At 39.5% G+C, this 22416-nt stretch overlaps 1 protein-coding gene across 6 annotated transcripts in view; it reads left to right on the forward strand.

Moving 5' to 3' along the window:
• The first annotated feature begins 353 nt into the window (after nt 1-353).
• Nucleotides 354-22416, forward strand: part of LOC144611814 (alpha-actinin-1-like) — a 92799-nt gene continuing 70736 nt past the window's right edge. For all 6 annotated transcript variants that reach the window (XM_078431086.1, XM_078431082.1, XM_078431084.1 and 3 more), the window contains exon 1: nt 354-808. In XM_078431086.1, the coding sequence (XP_078287212.1) occupies nt 668-808 (141 nt within the window). In that variant the 5' untranslated portion in view covers nt 354-667. The remainder of the gene's footprint in view (nt 809-22416) is intronic.

A 22416-nucleotide genomic window follows, 5' to 3' on the forward strand; every position in this document is an offset into this window, starting at 1 on the left:
CGAAGGCTTTCTGAAAGTCGAGGTACACCAGCATTTTGTGAATAAATACCGCTTCGATTTGTACCAGCATCTGCAGTTAGTTTCTTATTAAAACCTAACCTGAGGAGAAACGATCCGGAACTACAACTCCCGGCACCCTCCCGACGAAGAGGAAAGGCACGGCGCAAGCGCAAGTGGGCGCGATGTCGGTCACGTGGGCCGCCAGCTCCTCCCGCGCGCGCCGTGTGCTCGCGCACGGGGGGGGGAGGGAGCGCTTTCGAAATCAAACGGATTCCATTTACGCGCGGGGGGCGGGTTGTTGACGGCGCGCGTGCACGAGGAGACGGCGCGCGAGCGCGAGAACGAGCCGGGCGGAAGTGAAGAGGCACACAAGAAGCAGAGCGCCAGCGGACAGTCAGTCAGTCAGTCAGTCAGCGGCGGATAATTCAGTGGCGGATAATTCAGTGGCTTGGGCGGCCGTCGCCGGCGGGGGAGGTTCTGCCGATATACATAACCGTGCATATTAAAGGGTGGAAGAAATTTTAAAAAAGAGGGAGATTAAAACGAAGAGGTTTTTTTTTGTGATCCCTCTTCTGCTGCTGTTGTTGTTTAGTTTTTTTTTTGTTTGACGGCCAGTCGTCAGACACCTGGAGCAGCTGCTGCCCTCGCCCTCGCCCTCGGCTCGGACATGGTGGACTATCACGAAACCAACTCGCAGCAGATGCAGCAGGCCAACCATGGTGGGCCTGGCGGCGTCTACATGCAGCCCGAGGACGACTGGGACCGCGATCTGCTGCTCGACCCAGCTTGGGAGCGGCAACAGCGGAAGGTAAGGCAAAGGGCCAAGGGCGGGCACACGGGCCCGGGACCCCGGGTGGGTGGATCGTGGGGGTGGGGTAGGGCCCACAGTCGGACGGGGCAAGGTTCTCCCCGCCGTGTACAAAGGTGGGCCGAAGTATGGCACCAACTCTACTACACACGCTTCGGTGGCTGCTGGAAAGGATTTTCTTTCTCCTAAATAATGAAAGCTCCCGAATTGACCAGTCGGTATCCTTTTGTAAACGTCATCAGCTTTTTTTTTTGCCGGAGAGTGCATTAAATTCCTGCAGCTCCATAAATTCTAGGTGTGTACAGAACATAAAGCCATGCACGCAACTACTGTAGCTACGTGACACGCCTTTTAACCCGAAGATCAAGATATTCGTGCAGTAACTTGCGTTATTCATCGCTTGTGGAATGACGGCTTGGATTTTGCAAACTCGTCTTGAGTTTTTGAAGAATTGTCTCGACCCGAAACGTCACCTTTTCCTTCTCTCCATCCAGCCTGTCCCGCTGAGTTCTCCAACATTTTATGTCTACCTTTTTGAATTTTTGAATGTGGTTTGGTTTACTTAGTAGACAGTGGGTAACTGAAGAATTGTGAGGTTTGAGTTGAGTACCAACCGATCTCATTTCAAAACAGTGCACTGTCTGCAATATACAGGATGTTATTCATTCCATTGCAGATATATTTGAACCTTCTGCACTGCTTTAATGTATTTTAATGCATTGCTGTTTTAGTGATTCAGCAATGCAAAAAGGTCCACAATTAACACAAGTCAAACTGGAAGGGGGTAGATGTTATTGTGAAGAGCTTATAATGTATTTAGACACAAAAAAATTGGAGTAACTCGGCGTAAGAAAATAACTGCAGATGCTGGTACAAATCGACGGTATTTTTTCACAAAATGCTGCAGTAACTCAGCGGGTCAGACAGCATCTCTGGAGAAAAGGAATAGGTGACGTTTATGGTCAAGACCCTTCAGACTGTTATTTGTGGTTTTGTATAATACATTGTTAGACTGCAGAGCTCCAATCTACGTTCAGTTTTTTTTGTGAGCACACTACCTTACTCTAGGACTTGTGCAACATCAATCTGGGATTATTGGTTGGTTTGTAACCTTCCTCAGCCCAAGAACATATATGCCAGTGGCAAAGCTAAGGCTAATTTAGCATGGTGGGAGAGTACCACTGGAACTTTGGGTGTTTTCAAATTCTACTTTAATTTATTGATGTGGCGCGCACTTAATTCTGTCACTGGAAAGCATTTCATGGTAATGGATTTTTAATGCACGTTTAAATTTGGATTCTGAAAATTGGATTCTTGGGAAATCTCTATCTATAACTGTTTGGATTAAAACCTGACACTTCCATAATGAAGCCATTATCATTGGTGGGAAATGTATTTTCGTACTAGCTGTCAAGAGTTCAGGATCATTGATTCCAGACACATGAGTAGGAATCCCAATATGACAAAGTCCTATTCATTTCAGAAATAATTTAAATCTCAAATTTTGCTTAAGAAGTTAATGTCAGCAACTGCAATTATAAAAATCTGGTTCAGGTCATACTTCCGAGAGACAAAAAAGATGGGCAATAATTGCCAGTATATAAATTGAATTAATAAAGCAAAACCTATCATAAAATTGTTTTATCGATCTATCACTATGTTAGGGCAGTTTGAAATCAGGAAGGTGGAATGTTGGCCCTCTTAAAGTATTAAAGGTGGCCAAATCCCCAGGGCCTTTTGGGATCTATCCCCATGATTGGGGGAAGTAAGAGAGGAAATTGGAGTGCCCTTGAAGATCTTTGTATTCTTCTAGCCTCAGATGAGGTCCTGGTGGACTGGAGAGTAGTCTCCTTTTTTTTCTTTGAAATCATGACTGTGTTTGGTGAGGGTAGGGCAGTGAATATTGGCTACATGGATTTTACTAAGATACTTGCTAATGTCCCTCATGGTAGGCTGATCCAGAAAATTGTGATACGTGGGATTCACTGACCTGGTTATTTGGATTCATATCTGCTTTGCCTGGTGAAGACAGGGTTGTGGTGAAAGGGTGTTCTTCTGGGTGAATGTCTGTGATCAATGGTGTTATGCTGGGGTCTGCACTTGGGCCTCTGTTTGTAATATATATGCTTTTGTCTTGAATGTAGATGGGTTAGTTAGTAGGTTTACAGACAACAACAAAATTGATGGTGAGGAAGGCAGTCAAAAGATATGGCAGGATATCGATCAGTTACATGTATGACAGATGGAGTTTAATCAGGAAATGTGAGATGTTGCACTTTGTTTAGTTGAATGTAAGGGAAAACCCCAAGACAGCATTGGAATGCAAAGGGATCTTGGGATCCAAGTGCATAGTTCCCATAAGTGGCAATGCAAGATAGAGGTGCATGGTAGGCTTGCTTTCATAAGTCAGGCCATTTAGTGTAAGAATCAGGAAGTAAAGTTGCAGCTTTATAAATCTTTGGTTAGGCTGCATTTGGAGTATTGTGTGCAGTTCTGGTCACCCCATTACAGGATGAGTGTGGAGTCTTTGGAGAGGATGTGGAGGGTACCAGAATGCTGCTTGGGTTAGAGAGTATTAGCTATAAAGAGAGATTAGGTAAACTTGGATTGTTTTCTCTGGAAGTTTAGAGGTTGAGGGAAGACCTATAATAAGTATATAAAATTAAGAAGCATGGATAGGTTGAAAATGTCATAGACCAGAGATCATAGCATTAAGGTGACAGGGCAAAGTTTAAAGGAGGTGTGAGGGTAAGTCTTTTTACAGAGAGTGGGTGCCTCGAAAGTGCTGCCAGGAGCATTGATGGAGGCAAATGCAGTACTGGTATTTAAGAAAATTTTAGATAAGCACATGGATAGTGAGGGATGTGGACCATGTGCAGGCAAAGGACATTAACTTGACATGTTCAGCACGCATTGAGACCTTTTCCTGTACTGTCTGATCGTGTTTTGTTTTAATGGGGGGGGGTCTTTTGGAGCAATAGTGGCAGTAAAATGGGTGGCCTGTCAGCATTTATAATTTAAAGTACCTTCTGAACCTGACCGTGGATTGACTTTGTCCTGCACTGATTGATATTTACCAGCATGAATGGATTGTTGGGTTGGTGAATTAGCTGTTCCACTTGTTCCAAGATTTGCCTGATAAGTGTGTACAAACTTAGAATCTTCTTTAAAGCGTGACGACGTTTTTAACACTGCCGGTTTGGAATTCAGAACTTTAATTGATCTGCTCAATGTCTAAGTTGATGTGAAAAGAAAGTCTGCCGAAGTTGATTAAAATGCAGGGCTAGCTAAATTTGGAATGACTGCCGGTATTCATTTCTAAAAACTAGTTTGAGGTTTAGTAATTGTAATCTTTTGTAAATCCAACGTGCACTCTTTTTAACCAGTGGAGCTACATTCCAAGGTTTAATGCATATCTTTAATCTAGAGTTTTCTGATATGGCCCCCTAGTTTGCAATTGAGAGTATGAACTCAATCTGCATGTAATTTTTTTTTCAAACCCAGCAAGGTCTACTCTGGTTGCAACAAGAATTATGCATTCACCTGTGGAAGACAAGATATTTCTGCAGTGTCAAAGTATGGAAATAGACATTTGCTGGTGTGAGAAATTAATCCAGTTCTGAAAAAATGTATCCTGCCTTTTAAATGATATAATCTTTTGTGCATTTCCTGCAGTTTGTTTCCCAAACTTTACTTACTCAGCCTATCTGGGGAGTTTAATTTTTTTTATAGGGTTTAAATCATTACAGGATGTCAAGCAAATTAATGGTAGAAGCTTAGATGATTAACTCGTGCAATGTAAACTAAGCCTCTGCTCTATGCCACTAGTAATTCGAGAAGTCATCCAGGTAATGGTAGGCTTTAAATTTTAAATGAACTATTATTGCAAATTTAATGCCCACAGCAAAAATGGCAGTTTTCTAATATAGCAAGACTTTTTTGCATGTTTTTTTTCAGGAGGCTGCATGCAACCTTGTGTTACTGAGACTTGGTATGAGCAAGCTTTCTCGAGCTACATAATATATTGAGTCTATATGTAATCTTGGAAGTACCAGTAGTCTTTGTTTGGATTTGGACACTACTGCTACTTATGCTTCTAAAAATAGATTTATACAGTGCGAACTGAGGATTTACCAAGCCCCTAGATTTGAGAGTGGGGTCTTGTGAAAATCAGTTAGGTTAGTGAAGATCTAAATTGGGAATTGGACAAGTGTCGTTTTTCCCACCCTCTGGTCTAAGTCAATGGAATACTTTAAAAAAAACTTGAGCTTAAACATATTTGTAGTTAGCAAAAACACCAAACAAAACATAACTCTTTCAAACTTTCCATGCAAATGGCTTCATTAAATGTGTTGGGGTCATTTAGTTCCTGTTTCAAATGCAATTGAAGCAACATTTTAGTCGTAACTTTATATCCTGCAGCCTTGCATATTGTGGGAGATTTGTATTTGGACTCAAATTAGCAGTGATAGTGAATGTTTTTCCACAGTAATTCAAAATGTCTGTATGCAACTAACCAGTGCATATCTACTCTTGCATTAGGGAAGGTTTTGTGGCTGAAGTGTAAAATCTCAAACTATCCTTTACATGTTTTGTGGTCTCTTATCATTTGCTTGTGCAGTCCACCATACTGATAAGGTGCAAAGTGGGGTGAATCCATTATTTCTTATCAGCTAACACCCTTGTAAGTCTGGTGATTAGCAACTGATGTTTATATTCAACCAATATTGCCGATTTACAATCAATATTTGCAAGTCCATGTAGAAATTGCATGATTTGTAACATTCTAATCATGTTTTCCTAATGGGCATCAGATTTGTGGAAATGTTAGCTGATATGAAAATGGTATCATCTTTTTTATTTTATTCTATGACGGTCAGCAGAGCACAGAACTTGAAAGTTGATGATTACGTTCATTTTGGAGGTTGGGTTGGAGGAGGGGCTTGGTGGTGCATGTGACCAGAGAATGCTGAATTAAGTTGGAATCTCTAAAACTGGGAATCTTGGTTTGAATGATGCAGGAGATGACCTCCATTTCTTTGTTCCTGCTGTAGATGATCCATGTTTTGTAGCCGATATTAGGGTGGGGATTACTGCAGATTGGTAGGCAATTGGCAAAGTGCTGGAATTTGGATTTAGATCTTCAATACTTTAACTTTAACATAAATGACAATTGATCCTTGGAAGTCGTGGTGAATTTGTTTTCTTTTGTCTGTCTTTTGGGTATTTCTGTTGGGATGCTGTGATCTCTGAAGATCTTGCTGATTTTTCAGATGACATGTAGCTTTTTAAGCTGAGAATCAGGCTAGGGTGTGATAAAACCGGAAAGTGCTTTTATAGGATGGAGTTAGGACACTTGCCTCGAGGGCAGGATTTTGATTGAAAAGTTTGAATTATTTGTCCAGTATATGCTGAATGTCTCCCAGCTCTTAATGAAATCTGATTTTGATTCAAAATGAGACCCATGGGTGTTTAGGGTTCAGCATTGAAAAGTCCAGGCAATGCAGCTATCAGCTAGTTACTACTACCACTGTGCTTTTCCTTCTACCACTTTGTTTCTTTAAGTCACGGGTATTTTGATGGACCTTGGTCTTGGATGCCTTGCATCTTTTTTCCTTGGGCCATGTAGTTTCCAAATCAAGAATGTTTTGCAATTTGGTTAATTAACTTCTGAATTCCTTGGCCATTCTTATTAAATTAGTCCTCGTGTTTTCTGGTAAAAAACGATCACATGCTGATGATAGACCTTCGAAAGCTCCAGATTCTCGAGTTTGAATTGTTGACCTGGTCTTAACTGTTGTACTTTGATCCTAGCAATTCAGTAAATTGCATTTGAGTAAAGAAAAATAGTTGCTTTAACTTTTATAATTGAGTTATGTGAACTTTTTAGAATCCTGCTTACTTTAGAGTTTGAGTACTCTAGCCTCATTTGATGAGTTAGTCAGGTATAAACAATGATTTGGCAGTACATCGTGAGCTTTGGTTCAAAGGTCTTTTCTTGATCCTTTTCTGAAAGGATGAGAATGCTTGGCTGCCGATTTAATACTTATTCTGGAACAAAATAATGAAATGTTTTCCAGTACGGTATAGCATTATACTTTTTTTTTTAAAAGGCACTTGATTGGGCACAAACTGAAGAATGTTGCATCAGTTAGATTGCAATCTTGTTCGATTGCTTAATTTCATAGAACTGATTACAGCAATGTCTAACCAGCCTGCTGTCTTTGTACCATTGTAATCTTTGTAGCCAGATTATTGTTACCCAACCAACGTCTTCCCTTGCCTCACTTAAGTACCTCTTTTAGAAAGAACATTGCAGACATGGGAAGGTTGAGTTGGTAACACTGCATAAGTTGGTTAACTGAGCATGAAGGTTAACTGGCCTCTGAAAATTGCCCCTAATGTGGGAAAATGTAGAACTAGTGTAAACACGTGATTGATTGTTGGCATGGACTTGGTGAGCTGAGGGGCCTGTTTCCATGCTGTATCTTTCAATCAATGAATGAAGACACGTCAGAATTAGGGGAGAATGAAAGCTGCAATAATGAGTGATACAACTACAATACAGGTAGTCCATATCTAGGATGAGCTGAAGTCGCTGTAGAAATAGATGCAATTATGACTTAAAAGACGTTGGGACAAATATATTGATAGGAAGGGTTTAAAGGGTTATGGGCTAAAAGCAGGCGAATAATACTAGACTAATCTGACAACTTTGTCGGCATGGACATCGTGCTGTGCAGCTTTGACTTGTCTTTAATGCAATTAAGATCCAAAACTGAAAGTTGCCCAATATATTGAGATGCATGGAATTGTTGATTTTATACTGATGCAGATTGAGAACTGGTTAAGGGCCAGGAAAATTTTTGAATAAACTAGGTCTGCATTAAGTAAAGTTTAGAATGAGGTGATCTCGTTGGAACATGCAAAATTCCCACAAGGCTTGGCATGAAAGATATTTTGTGTGGCTGAATTGCCGAAAATTGAGTCAGTGTTGCAATAAGAGGTAGAGATGAGCATTTTTTTTACTTGGATTGTGATTTCTTTGACCTTGGGGCTGTGAAGGCTTGGTCATTAAGTTGCTTCAAAATGTAGATCATTTTTCTGAACATCGTGGGCATTCTGGAATAGAGCTACATTAAGTGAAAGATCAGTTTTGATCTGATAAATGAGATTGGGAATGAAGGGCTTGATGGCATATTCCTGCTCCTGCTTTTTTACAATAGAAATTTACTCTTGATCCAGAGGGGCAAGTTTGAAACTTGTGAAATTGGTCCACCTGTATATGGGATTGCTGTTATGTTTGCTTGTAGGTAATTCCATGGCTAGTGTTCTGTCTGCTCTGTGCTAAGGCGGGGAGGGGAAGACAGGTAGGTGGAGGCTTCGTGGCCCAGGATGTTCACCAAGTATCTATCTATGCTAATCCGAATAACTGTTAACAAGCACCTGACCCAAAGCATGCATTGGTGATTTGAGCTCAACTAGATATTTCATTCCTGTGATGATGCCGCACAAGAGAATGGGAGGAAAAGAAAAGATGTTTGATTATGAGAATTGCAGTTATTTGACCACATTGCAGCTTAAATTATATATTTTTAGTCTTCAGTACTTTGACTGTGACAAGACAATGCAGTAAAGAAACATTTTGAATTCCTCAATGTGGAATTTGGCTTCACAAACTAGTGCTAAAACTGCGAGTGATTTAAAAAGAAACTTTAAAATATGCCTTCAGGAAATTTAGAATAAATGCTTTAAATTTTTTGTGCCTGCATTTCTAGCATAGATTAAAACCAATACATTTTGCAGATGTGATATAAATGCAGGGTTATCAAAATTGTTTTAATTTATTGTTTCCCAACACCTGCATGTTGGCTAAAGTATTTGTCTTCGTGATAAACAGCTGAGATGTTAGAGTGAAACTCAATCTCAAGTTATAGTTATCTTGAGTTATGGTTATCTATTTTTTCAAAAAAAGGAAGTTGCAAAGGAAGAGTATTATGCTGTTAAATCTGGAGTTTTGAACCATTTATTGAAACATAAGGAGTTATGTTCTATCAGATCTTGGAGATGCAAATAACAAAACTGTTGGAGGAACTCATCAGGCAAGATCTGTAGGCGGGGGAAATGAAAAGATGATTTGAGACACTTCTTGCATGACCCGGTGTGGGGGCAAATCTAGTTTTAGATTCTTCTGCCCAGGGCATCAGCCTGTATTTGTTTGTTTGTTTGTTGTCCGTTTCGGTTTAGGCGCTGGGCACACAGCAGCCAGCCAATTGCTTGTCCTTTTTTTAACTTTTAATTTCAAGATTTTGTGTACCTTGTGTATTGTGACTGTTGGTAGACCAATTTCCTTCCAAGGATGAATAAAGTTTTAGCGTATCGTATGCATATTTCCAAAAATAATATTTTTTGCTTGCAAGTTATTACTCGTATTAGATGGGCAATGGGTTGAATATCACAAGAATTTAAGATACTGTAGTTTTTGAAAATGTCAAAATAACTGCATTATGATTGAGTCTGTCTTGTTTTCATTGTTGCACTACTGGTTTTGACAAAACTTAGAAGTTTTACAATCAACCTTTTTTTTGGTTCAGCTCTGTTCCTTTTAACTTAAAATGGCATACGCATATTGCCATAAAGGTGGAAGCAGAAAACTGCATCCATTAAAAGTCTTCATTATAAGGGATAATCTTTATTCCTTTCTCCATGTTCTCCTCCCTGCCAAAATATCCTGCCTTTGGACTTGAGTGCATTGTAGTTGAGTGCATTGTTTGTTTGCTTTGAGATAAGTGAATAATGGTCGCATTGTTAAACTACAGGATTTATCAAGATTAAATGGATCTTTATTCAATTTAAGGATGGTGGTTCATAATATTTGGGTATTGTTTTTTGATTCAATTGGAGAGCCAGAATTAAGTTGGTGTAAATTCTCCCTTACACTTTTCCTGGCACTGTGCCAGACTGAAGCCAAGGCACCAGTTATTATACTATAAATGCCAAGCAGAAAATAATGCAAGCTGAGGGAATACATCTTTATTTCTGAGACAAATGAAATGCATTATATAGTTGAAAGCTAAAACATATACAAGATATCTCTGCCAAGACCATTGAAATGTTCCCTGCTGCACCAGTGCGGCCTGTCACCTTTTGTATGTACGACATCTTCTGAATTACAGCCAGAGGCACAGAGGAGCTATTAACAGAATTTCCCACTAAATGCCTCAAATTCTTCTCCCTTAATAGGCCATGTTTGCTGCTTAGCAGTTGTTACTCTGTTAGCATGCAGACTTTCTGCAATCTTTACCACAGGGTATAAAGATTTTTCTTTCAGGATAGGGGAGGGGATATTTTTCCCATTATTTGATTGACTAATTTATAAAACATAGTTTGGGTTTATAGTCTTGGGTATCATTGGAAACCAGTTACATTCTTTGAAGAATCTTGCTCTGGCTTGTTCAAAGGTTTATGCAGAGCTAAATGGTATGCAGTCTATTCTTTTTTTCCACGCTGAGTTGACATGCCTGTTTAATTTGAATCAAACATTGGACAGTTCCCATAAAATGACTAAAATATACTATGCTTTAATTAATTACTGACTAGAGCAGGTCAGGACGGAATTATGGTATGCGTTGACGTTTGTATCATGAAACTGCCGTATGTAGCTTTGTAGCTGATGCCGAAGCCATTATTGTTCAGGTTCAAATTCAGACTATTTGCGTCACATAGGGTGCAATGAAATTCCTTGTTCACATGTAGCTCAATGGGTAAACAGAATAATAATAAATCCATTGGGGGCTGTGGTGCAATACAATGTGAAGTAGTAAACACAATTAAAGTACAATAATGGTTTAAATTAATAGAGTTTAGATTAGCAACACTTCCAGGAGGAGGGTGTGAAAAAAAAGATGCTTGATTCAAATGTCTGATAGCAGTGGGGAAGAAACCGTTCTCCAAGTCTAGACACCCAAGCTTTCAAGCTCCTCAATCATCTCCCAGAAGGTAGAAAGAAAAGGGAATGGGTTAAAACTATTAACTGGCATGACATCAACCGTCTCAACTTTTCCACTCCCTTAACCTACTCTAACCTCCTCCACCCCCCCATGACCCCACAGATGAGCAATAGGCCATAATCTCAGACCATTTCTGTTTTTATCATTTCCGGCTGCCTGCCCTCCCCAGCCTCCAACCTTAATAGTTTTAACGAAGAATAGGAAATGGCCAGAATGCAGGCACCCAGTCACTTTGATGCGACACACTGTGAACATTGATTGGATGGAAGGAAATGATGTGCTTGTGGTGGACTGGACTGTGTTCATCATTCTCTGCAGGTTCAGTCGATCAAGAGCAGATGTCATATGAGGCAGTATCCTGTCAAAATTCGTAGTATAGCGCATCTGTAAATGTTTTTCAGACATTCCTCGTGGGCATGCTAAATCCTCTCGGATGTCTAAGAAAGCAAGTATGCTGATGTACTTTCTTAATCACTGCATCAGTGTGAAGGGGCCAGGTTAGATTGTTGGTGATATGGATAGTTGGGTATTAGAAGCTGTTGACCATCTCTACAGCAACTTGGTTGAAGAGGATGTGATTGTGTTCACCCTCTCACTTCTGTGGGTCAACAACCATTCTTTTGATTTTCTGGCATTGCAGGGTCAGATTGTTCTGACACACATGTACAAGGTTCTAAATCTTTTTCCTGTAACTTTGTCTCATTGTTGATCCAGCTGACAGCAGTATTATCATTGGCAGACACAAAGATAAAATTTAAACACAGAAAATGGGAGTAATTCAGAAGGTCGGGCCACATCTGGAGAAAATGGATAGGTTCTGCTTCAGAATCTTTGGACTCCAGAGTGAAGGATGTTGACCTGTAACATTGCCTATTCATTCTTTTCACAATGCTACCTGATCTGCTGAGTTACTCCAGCATTTTGTTTTGTACAAGATTCCAGCATCTTCCAGTTCCATATCTCTTAAGATTGAGCTGATTTTGTACTTGGCCACACAGATAAAATTATACTGAGAATTGAGGATGGAGCTGGGCACAACCCTGAGGGGCATTAGATTTGAACGTCAGAGTGGAGGAAATTTTATTACCTGATTCCAACCGATTGAAGTTTGAAAGTCAGGAAGTCCAGAGGCCAGTTGCAGATAGAAGTCCCAAGGCCTAAACTAAAGTTTAGGGATTAACTTATTTGGTATTATGGTGTTGAAGGCTGAGCTTTTACCAATCAATAACATCCCAAACTTGCAGGACTTCAGGACTCAGTTGAAGTCATCATCGATGATGTCTGGGTGTCAACTTGTGTTGTCTCAAGCTATATGATAACCAAATATAATTCTTTGAGTGCCACCTTGGCAGGGGATTGGGTGGCATGTAGACTGCTGTCAAGATGGTAGTGATGAATTTCCTCAATAGGTAACAGGGATGGCATTTTATGAACAAGTATTCAAAGTTAAGGGAGCAGAGTTTAGAGTTTCTCAACCACGCACTACAAAGCATTGACCAAAAAACAGTTGCCGCCATCATTCACCCTGCTCGTGGTGTCTGTATATCATATCATATATCATATATATACAGCCGGAAACAGGCCTTTTCGGCCCTCCAAGTCCGTGCCGCCCAGCGATCCCCGTACATTAACACTATCCTACACCCACTAGGGACAATTTTTACATTTACCCAGCCAATTAACCTACATACCTGTACGTCTTTGGTGTGTGGGAGGAAACCGAAGATCTCGGAGAAAACCCACGCAGGTCACGGGGAGAACGTACAAACTCCTTACAGTGCAGCACCCGTAGTCAGGATCGAACCTGAGTCTCCGGCGCTGCATTCGCTGTAAAGCAGCAACTCTACCGCTGCGCTACCGTGCCGCATATAATCCACATGATGACTGGAGAAAACTTGGGCTTATGTAGCAGGGTCAGGTGAGTCAAGGGTGAGCCATCTTTCAACGAAACAAAGTACACAGCAGTCCCTGATCTCCATTTGAAACGGGAGTCTTGCTCCAAATTCTTCAAGTCCCAGACACATTCTCCAGTGATAATCCTGAGGAACTGGGGGTGGTGGTAACAGGTACAGAGGTTCTGGCAGATGAATTCTGATGCAAAATATGTATTTCCAGTAATGTTTGGAGTTTGGCATGATCTTGGACGATATTTGTTCTCCAAAGGAAAGTAATTCTACAGCATAGAATATTCCAACATTTTAATTGCGAGAATACAGCTTACATGTTAACCAATCTGAATTGAACATGTGGTAAATGTGAATTAAATGTGAACATGTGAATTAAACTGGTATGCCTTTATGACTATTAAAAATAACTAGTAACCTCTGCCAAGATTTGTAATAATAGGACATAGCAGTAGTAAATCTTGAGCAGTTTCAACTGAAGGGTGTACACCGATCATTGCAAATACTAAATATAAAATAATACCGTTATAAATTCCAAATGGTGTTTCCCAGGACTGCATTTAAAAACTTCACATTGCGTCTAGAAAATGGACCAAGAATAAATGTACACATTAAAAATTTGAATGTTGTTCCCCACTTCAGAAAGCTGCTTGTTCCAGACAGCTGAGTAGAATTTCATGTCTGTTGGATCCTTTAAGAAAAGGGACAACGTGTAAACAAACATGATTGTTCTATTTTTTTTCCTTTCTCTCCTCCCATCTCCTTTGTATTTATAATAGAGATATTTTTTAATTCTCCTTAATTCCTGTTTCCAATGCAACCATATTTTAACTAATGATGGTACAAATTAAGCATAGAAACTTGGATATTGGCTTTCTCCAAGATTCAGCGAATAGCTAAATTCTGCAATCAATCTCGGTGTGCACTGAAAGTAGTGGATAACCAGTTGTATCAAACTTGGATGTATGTCTGTTTTCGTAGGGTAGTGTTGGCAGATTACTGAATTTTTAAAAAATAAAGAAGCTGACCTTTTCATCTCTGGCTTTTTGCCAGACTGAGTAGCTCACCAACAGCTTTTAGGGCATATGCTGAATGGATTTTTTTTTCTGGCTGAAAGCATGAACAAGGTACACATTTGATTTGAAACCTGTGCTGACAACTTATTGGAAAGTATGCTTCTAATCTGTGGCTTCCAGACAGTATGGACCAGAATCTGCGCTATATTTAGAATTTGGTAACCCATTCACAATAACCTAAATTAACCGAGTTGTTTATGCTATTGTTGAAATGTGCCTTTATGGTTTGTTTCTGAAGTTCAACTGGTTACTTTCAAAATTGCTATTGTATGTTAATGTTGTTTAAACTAGACTTGACCAACTTTAGAAAAATCTTGTCCTCATGAGTACTGGAGTAACAGTTCCATAAACATGTGTAGCTTTTGATGATGTTTCTGGTCAGGGTACTCGTCAAGGGCATCTTTCTTGCAATCAAAAGGATGGGAATGGTGGAATGTTCATGAGTACTACAAATTACACCTGTAAATTCTTGATCTATATGTTTACAGAATGTAGAGTAATACACAATAACAGGCCCTCCAGCCCACTAAGTTTGTACCAAACATGATGCCTAATTAAACTAATCACTCCTGTCTGCATGTGTTCCAAATTCCTCCATTCCCAGCATTTTCAGATGTTTATTTAAAAGCAGCCTCAATGTTGCAATTGTATCTGCTTCCATCCACCCCCCCCCCCCCCCCCCCCCGCAACATGTTCCATGCACCAACTACTGCATAGAAAAAAACTTGCCCTGCACATCTCCTTTAAATATTTCCCCCTTACCTAAAAGCTATAGTCGTTTACAGCAATATTTAGTTAGTGCAATCTGTCTTGGTGAATACCTAATTGGCTTAACATATTTTTCATGCTGAGTGGCATTTGAAAAAAAAACCTGCGTGTTATTGTTACACGTTCCTTCCCCATCTGCATGTGAATGTTTTCAGAGGCAGCCTGTGACATGTCATGAAAAAGGTTATTGCAGTTGTTTTTATTTTGTGGTTAAGATGTGCTTACCTTTGAACTCCTATCTAGAAGTGCAACAAATTATGCTTATGCCATGTTCAGAATTATAACAATGCTAATTATAAGCCATAGTTCTGATTCCTGCCTGAGCTTTGTGTAAATACGTGATCAAAGGTGGGACTATAATCTACCATGATTGCTGTTGTCTACCATCACAGGTTTGAAACGGATTGCTATGAATGGGGCATCATGTCTAGGGTAGAAAAATAGTCAACAACAAATAGGCAAGAATGTGCCCATTGTTAATGAAAGCCTTTACAGTGGTACAAGAGATTTGTTGCCCATTTCTGAAACATGTTTTGTAGACTTTGCATTGACTGTACTTTGTAAGAAGACCAACGGAAGTATTTTAAGAGCATGTCATTATTGAATGTTTTGAAATATGATATTCTTGAGCCTTGGATCTTTGTGGTTACCAAGAAATGGTTTTAGTGTGCCTGTAGTCTGCGCCGCCTATGTGTGCATGACTTCTAAATGCCAGTCAAGTACATAAATGCATTGGATATTCAAATTTGAACATTTCTGCAGCTAATTGACAGTTTTGTTCTGGATTCATTTCAAAACAACAGTGTTAAAGACTAAATCCTGTATTAGAATAGATTATAAAACTTTCGGGACCAAGGAGGTAATCCCACAAAATATGATCTATTTTAAATTTGGCTTCCATTCCCCTGTGCGGCTGGGTAGCATTGTGTTGATGTCATGCACTAGCCCCAATTAAATCTACTTATTTATTAAAACTAACGCCTTCGCACCCCCTTTAATGCACACTCTGGGTGCAGTCATGCACACATATGGTGTTGTCCTCCAATAAAACAGTCGCTAATAGGTTTCTTGGAGACATAAGAGACGGTAAATGCTGAAATCCTCAACAACAAAAAATAGAGAAACTGGAGCAGGCAGCATGTCATTTTGGGTTTGAACTCTTCCAATTTGGAGTAAAGAGGAGATTGTTAGGTGAAAGGTGAGGGGAAGGTCCTCTAATTTCCCCCACTCCCCAGTTCCTGTCTACTTTCTATCATTCCCTCTAGTTCTACATTTCGCCCTGCATCTTCCACCTTTTGTCTTCTGCATTATTACCAGCATCCTTGGTTATCATGTCAACCTTTCTCACCACATGACTGATCTGCTAATCAACTGCTCCTTATGTGGATCTCTTGCCCCAACCTTTCCCTTCACCTTTCCACCTTCTATCCCCTCTACTCTGACACTTTTATAGGTTTAAGAATTTGATCTTAGCTGGGTTATCATACTTTATCCTGCTTGGATTTCTATTGTGCTTCTGAGCACAAATTGCTTGTTTCCATCGTTTGCCAGTATGCAACAGGATACTGTCAATTTATGGCAAAGAAGAATTGGCAGTGTATCCCTCCCCTCTGGCATTGTACATTGCCTGCCCTGCAATGCAAGTAATGATATAAATGTATAGTAGGGATTTGTTTCTGAAAACATTTTTTTTCTGAATCCAACAGTATGCCAAGCAGTAGTTCTTGGGTATTGTAGTGCGATGTTTCAAATGTAATAATAGGCTGGGTGTAATGGGGGGGGTGCGTATATTTTCCATTTTGTGTAGGCTGCAAACAACGAAACTCGATTGTATTGTTCATGCATTTCTCGCATCAGAAGTGTTCGTAACCTCAGATTGTGTGAGCATATTTTTCTATCAAGTATGATTTGAACTGTGGGCTTGTATTGTAGGAAATTGATAAATTGGAGGCATTGAAGTTCAATAAACAATGTGATGAACAGATAATCCATTTCATGTCATGTTGGGTAAAATATAAACACTGGACAGGACAGCTGGCTGGCCCTTCTAGATCTTTCACGTCTAGTTGTAATTCCACTAAACCAACATATTTAAAGTAATGAGCACATTTCTTATTGTATCATTGCAATCGGGTGCCTGAGTAATGATTCCCATTTCTTCTCCACCCTACCATACTCATAAAAATTGTTCTTTTTTCAAAGAAGAAATTTTACTTTATAACCAGGGATTTTAAAAATGGCATTGAAAATCCATATTTTCCACAAAACTATTCAGCTGTTCATATTTTCCCACCTTGGGATTTTTTTTCCTTAGAGGAAGGAATGTACAGATGAGTAATATTGTTTGTACATATAATAATTCTATCTGATCTTTAATTTACTCTGTTTATTATGGGAGCAAGATCACTTGGAGCTAGTGGTTATTTAAAAGAATCAGTGCTGATAACTATTTAGCAAATGAGGGATTTTTATTATTGAAATAACTCCACTAATTTGTATTCCCTAATGTTTCCTGATAAATTGGTCATAATTTAGGAAATTGGATAATTCTTCACCCAAGATCATAAATATAATATGCTGTACTTGTATGAGATGTCTGTCTAAACCATGTGCTCTGACCTTTGAGGTAGCTGTGTAAGAAAATAACTGCAGATGCTGGTACAAATCAAAGGTATTTATTCACAAAATGCTGGAGTAACTCAGCAGGTCAGGCAGCATCTCAGGAGAGGAATGGGTGACGTTTCAGGTCGAGACCCTTCTTCAGACTAATGTCAGGGGGGCGGGACAAAGGAAGGATATAGGTGGAGACAGGAAGTTAGAGGGAGAAGGGGGGAGAGAGGGACAGAGCTGTAGTCATTTGCTATGTAGGTTAATCACATCAGCTTAGTATTTATTTTAGCAGTGATGCTTGTCTAAGAATTCATTAAAATTATTTAAACAATTTAAACTGGAATTGAATTTTACTCTAGTTCAATTCAAATGCAGAAATGCTAGGATTGTCATGGGTTATGTGAAGAATTTGCCATTTCTAAACAAAGGCAACAGTGACCTTCCCCAGAAAGATTGTTTACATTGTTGTGTGTAATCACTATTTAAACTTTTTATTAGTAGCAATCTACCATATTTCAAACCTAATGTCCTTATGGCAGTGCTTCTGTAAAATGATTCTTGTAAAGTTGGGTCAACCTTGAGTTTAATAAATGCTGCTGAGGAACTTTTTCATTTGCTTTGCTCAAAGTCTGATGCCTGTTAATTGATTTGCAGTGCTTGAGGCAAGGATTTACTTCTAACTCTGACCAAGTGCACGATAAAGCTTTTTTTTTTTTGGGGGATTTTACTTGCAATTCAGTAATGAAAAGGTTTCCTTGTCATGGTGCAGTGCGCTGCAGAGGCATTGCAGTGCACTCTATTGAAGTTAGTGATCTGAAATGTGTGAACAGCCTACTAGTAATCCTGTTCAATCCCACTAGCCTAATAAAATGGCTGCATAGCAGCTACTTCTGGTATGACACACCTAGCTTATGTAATACTCAATTCAGAAACTGAGCAGCTTAACCTTATAAGGTAATCTTGTTGAAGCATTACCTGGGGGAGTGGCTTTTGTTGGGACAGCGTTATCTGCATTGCTGAATCTGAGTCAGCTGTGAAATCATACTACTGAAATGTGACTACTTTTTATTCCATTCAAACTGTTCAGGTTCTACAAAGGAGACATTGAAGATGGATGGTTGGACAAGACATTGATACTGGACAGTTTACAAGTACTCATTGCTATGGAATTAATGATCTACCATCAACAAAATTTAGTTTTTACAAATAATTGTCAGTAAATGTACATACTTTGTGCATGTAGTCAGTTTGTATAATTAAGGAAAAAACTAGGTAAGAAAGTGAATATTTTGAGGCAGTGAAAAACCATTGAGCAATGGGTAATCATTTGAAGATTTTGGACCCTCCCCTTTGGCCGAGCTTGGTTTAACTGGAATTTCAAGCATGTGATTTCTTCTAGGCTAGCACAGTAGAAACAATGAATTTGGAAGCAACGCGTGTCCGTTCGAATTTTAACCTGAGATTACTAGATGTTTTGAGTTTAACCATATGGCCTGAGCATTCTTGAAATGGATTGAGGGCTAGAGACTAGGTGTGACAGGAATAGGATTATTGCCACAGACACAATCCATTAGAAGTGGGGTAGATTAGTGAATGCATGTGGATAGTGCTAGGAATTATCTTGAAGTGTGTTTTACAGGATTTGCATCAAGCCCCTTAATTAAATCTTTGAATACTGGAAGTGGTTACTTTGGGATTTGTAACCTGTTTGAAAGTTTAAATTGGGCAGAGATGAGGATGGAAAGAACTTTGCAGTTTTGTTCAAAGTAAACTACATTCAAAGTAAACTATTTTCAATACAAGAATGAGTGAGGGGTAGACACAAAATGCTGGAGTAACAGCAGGACAGGCAGCATCTCTGGAGAGAAGGAATGGGTGACGTTTCGGGTCGAGACCCCCCCTTGAGTCTAAAGAAGGGTCTCGACCCGAAACGTCATCGATTCCTTCTCTCCAGAGATGCTGCCTGTCCCGCTGAGTTACTCCAGCACTTTGTCTACCTTTGATTTAAACCAGCATCTGCAGTTCTTTCCTACACAATAAGTGAGGGATCATGGGTTTTGTGCGGTCTTGTGGTCTTGATCTTCAAATCCCTTTTTGTCAATTGAGAAAAGTCTAATTATCATGGTAGTGAATTTCCATCCTTAATGTCTGCCTTTTGAGAGCCTGAGTTATGAAAGTGGTCCATGTTTTCAATGTTTTGCTCTGAGCTTGCATTGTCAGATGGCAAAGAGGTGTGGTAGCAGTGTATTGGTCTTGCAGATATGTGCAAGGCCCACCCCCTCAATGTTTGTGCTGCCAATTACTGGAAGTTTAGCCTCTCAAGATGTGCCAATGCATAAATCATCTACATGCTACATATACATATTTCATTTGTGCAAACCAGTATCTGCCGTTCCTTGTTTCTACTTTTTCCTCTATCTTTTAATATGACTGGTCTGTCTGGCTTGCTGGGGAATTGACCATTCAGTAGTCTGCACAGGGACTGATGATCAAACTTTTTATGCAAAGATGATGGGCCAATACTTTCAAATAGCATGGAACTTGTATTTTGATATTTCAATAAGATTTTGACATGTCCTTGCACAAAATTCTTGATTTTTTTTCATCTTGATATTATCTAAAGCACTACCAAATACATGCATTTCAGTTCTAGCTCTGTTAATTTGCCACAACAATTTGAAAAGCAGTTTTAAAATCGGACATTAAGTGCAAAAGTGATCTGCACAAAGCTAATTTTTAAAATATATCTTTGTAATCTAAAGTTTATTTGAAGTTAAGTTATGGTCAATGGACCATTATGACTACTCCCTTTGTTAAAACAATCCAAAGCTCATCTGTTGTGTCCCTATAGCTTTGCATTTTCCTCCATTTGCTAATTTTTTGTAATGCTTTTCTCTCTTTGCAGCAAAATACTCTAATACTTATCCATACAGCGATTTCTTCATCCCTCTATCATTACTGGCAATATTAATTTTGTGACTAAATATCTCTGGAATCTTTAAGAGTCTAGTTTGTTTTGTGCTTCAGAATAGCCCAGTAAGTTTAATGATTGAATTCTCTGGATATTTTTCTTCCCAATTCAATCCAGTACCCTGTAAGTCTATTCGCATTAACAAATTGAGTAACTATTTGCCTTTGGCTGTGATTGTGGGGAGGGGGAATCATTTTAATTGGGTCAAAAGCATTAATGGTTCCAGGCACACTTGCCATTTGTAAATGGGTTTTCCCCTTCAAGGATACCCTGCCATTTTTTTGGCTGACCATCGTAGCCAAATCATGACAGGGCTTCACTTTAACCATGAATGGAAACTGACTTATTGGCAATAAAATTTCACAACTAATTTTCCATGCGCAAGTGGACTGCTCTGTGAAACCTGTTGCCTCTTAAAAGCAGAGTTGCAAATCTAATGACTACTGCTAAAAGGCAAGTCCAATGAGAGGTTCGCTTTATATTAGTTTGAGAATGGTAGTGACTACAGACAGGCAATTCTAATAATTTTCAAGTTTAAGCATGAGCTTCATATGTGGTATTTGATTTGATGTTACCTGAATTAATACATTTGTTATAAACTGTATAAATAACTTCTGCTTGCCATCTTGAACATTATTTGCCTTTGTCTTAAAAACGGAAAGGATATTTGTTCTTCGTAAATTGCTTTGATCCTAGTCATTGGGTCAAATGAATAGTCTGTAGGTTGGGAAACGAATGCTGGAAGGCTGCCTTGCCTGTTTTATCTCATACTTTCCTACTCGCCTTGGGAACAAAATGATTACAACTAAATCCCATTGTTGTGGCCCAGGAGCCCCATGTGCAGATTTCTAGAAAGATTTAATTTTTTATTTTTTTTTGCTCTAGTTAAACCTAACCCCAAAGCTGCTGCATTCGTTGGGCACTGACAAAAGTAGTCATTTTGGTGTCTCTAAAGCTCAGTTGTGCTATTGCTATTTCCCATTTTGACTTGGTCATCAGTGATAAATTATCTTTACGATTCTTATTAAAAACAAAGTCAATTTAGATTTTGAGTGGGTCTTTGCCACTTCAGGATTTTATTCTATCTTTGCTCCATTTCTTTTGATGTCCTCAACAGCTAGTCATGAAAGCTCTAATTTCCGTGACTGGATTAGGGCAAAAAAATCGCATATTTACCGCGGTAGATACGATGCATAATTTGGCTTTCAAAAGTATGATGTCCAAATCTGAGTTTAGTTTAGTTTCGAGATACAGCACAGAAACAGGCCCATCGGGCCACCGAGTCTACACCGACCAGTGATCCCTGCACGCAAATGCACACACACACTGGGGACAATTTTCCACTTGTACCAAGCCAATTAACCTCCAAACCTGTACGTCTTTGGAGTGTGGGAGGAAACCAAAGTTCTCTGAGAAAGCCCATGCAGTCACGGGGAGAACGTACAAACCCGTAGTCGGGATCGAACCCGGGTCTCCGGAGTTACAAGCGCTAAGGCAGCAATTCTATCGCTGCACCACCATGCCACCCGACAATAGCATATAACGTCACTATATTTCGGCCTTTTGTAATTTAGGATAGCGTTTGTTTTTTTGTTTATCTGCTAGGCTTTAACTTGGGAATCTGTACATGTGCCTCTTCATTCTTTTTTCCTCATTCTCAATATGAACATTCATATTTTAATGACTTCACAACTTGTTAATGACTTCACAACTTGTCCACTTTGTATTTATCATTTTTAGCCTAGCACTTATTCAGATCATAATCATGTGCTTAGGGTGACCTTTAATCCATTGTTATGTCTCTGCATTTGCTCCATGACTGAGCTATGCTGCGCTGCAGACCACACACTGGGTGACTGCAGAGATTCCAAATGGCATCTGAATGGATAAACTTCTTGCCAACTCCAGCCTTGCTCTTCAGGATCTCATACTTTTATCTAGATCCATCAGCGCAGAGTTCACATCTAATTCCTGCCTGCTGTAACCTCCCAGTAGGAATGACCTAGTTATTGATGGTGCCTTCACTGCAGAAATCTTCTGCAGGTCACCCTAACTCTATGACCGTAATAGAATATATTTGTGTCTGGACTTTTTCCAGGGCATCACAATTTACCTTTGTGTTGTGGGGGGCATTAGTGAAGATTTTTTTCCCTTGTCGGGGGAGAATTCTTTTCTTTTTTGCTGGCCACTACACTATAAATCATTCACTAAAGACATTAAAGTATATGAAATGCCATTGCTAAATATTGTGGCTCTTGAAAACTGATTA

This window comes from Rhinoraja longicauda, chromosome 41 (genome assembly GCF_053455715.1).
Source record: "Rhinoraja longicauda isolate Sanriku21f chromosome 41, sRhiLon1.1, whole genome shotgun sequence".
In the NCBI taxonomy this organism is placed as follows: Eukaryota; Metazoa; Chordata; class Chondrichthyes; order Rajiformes; family Arhynchobatidae; genus Rhinoraja; species Rhinoraja longicauda.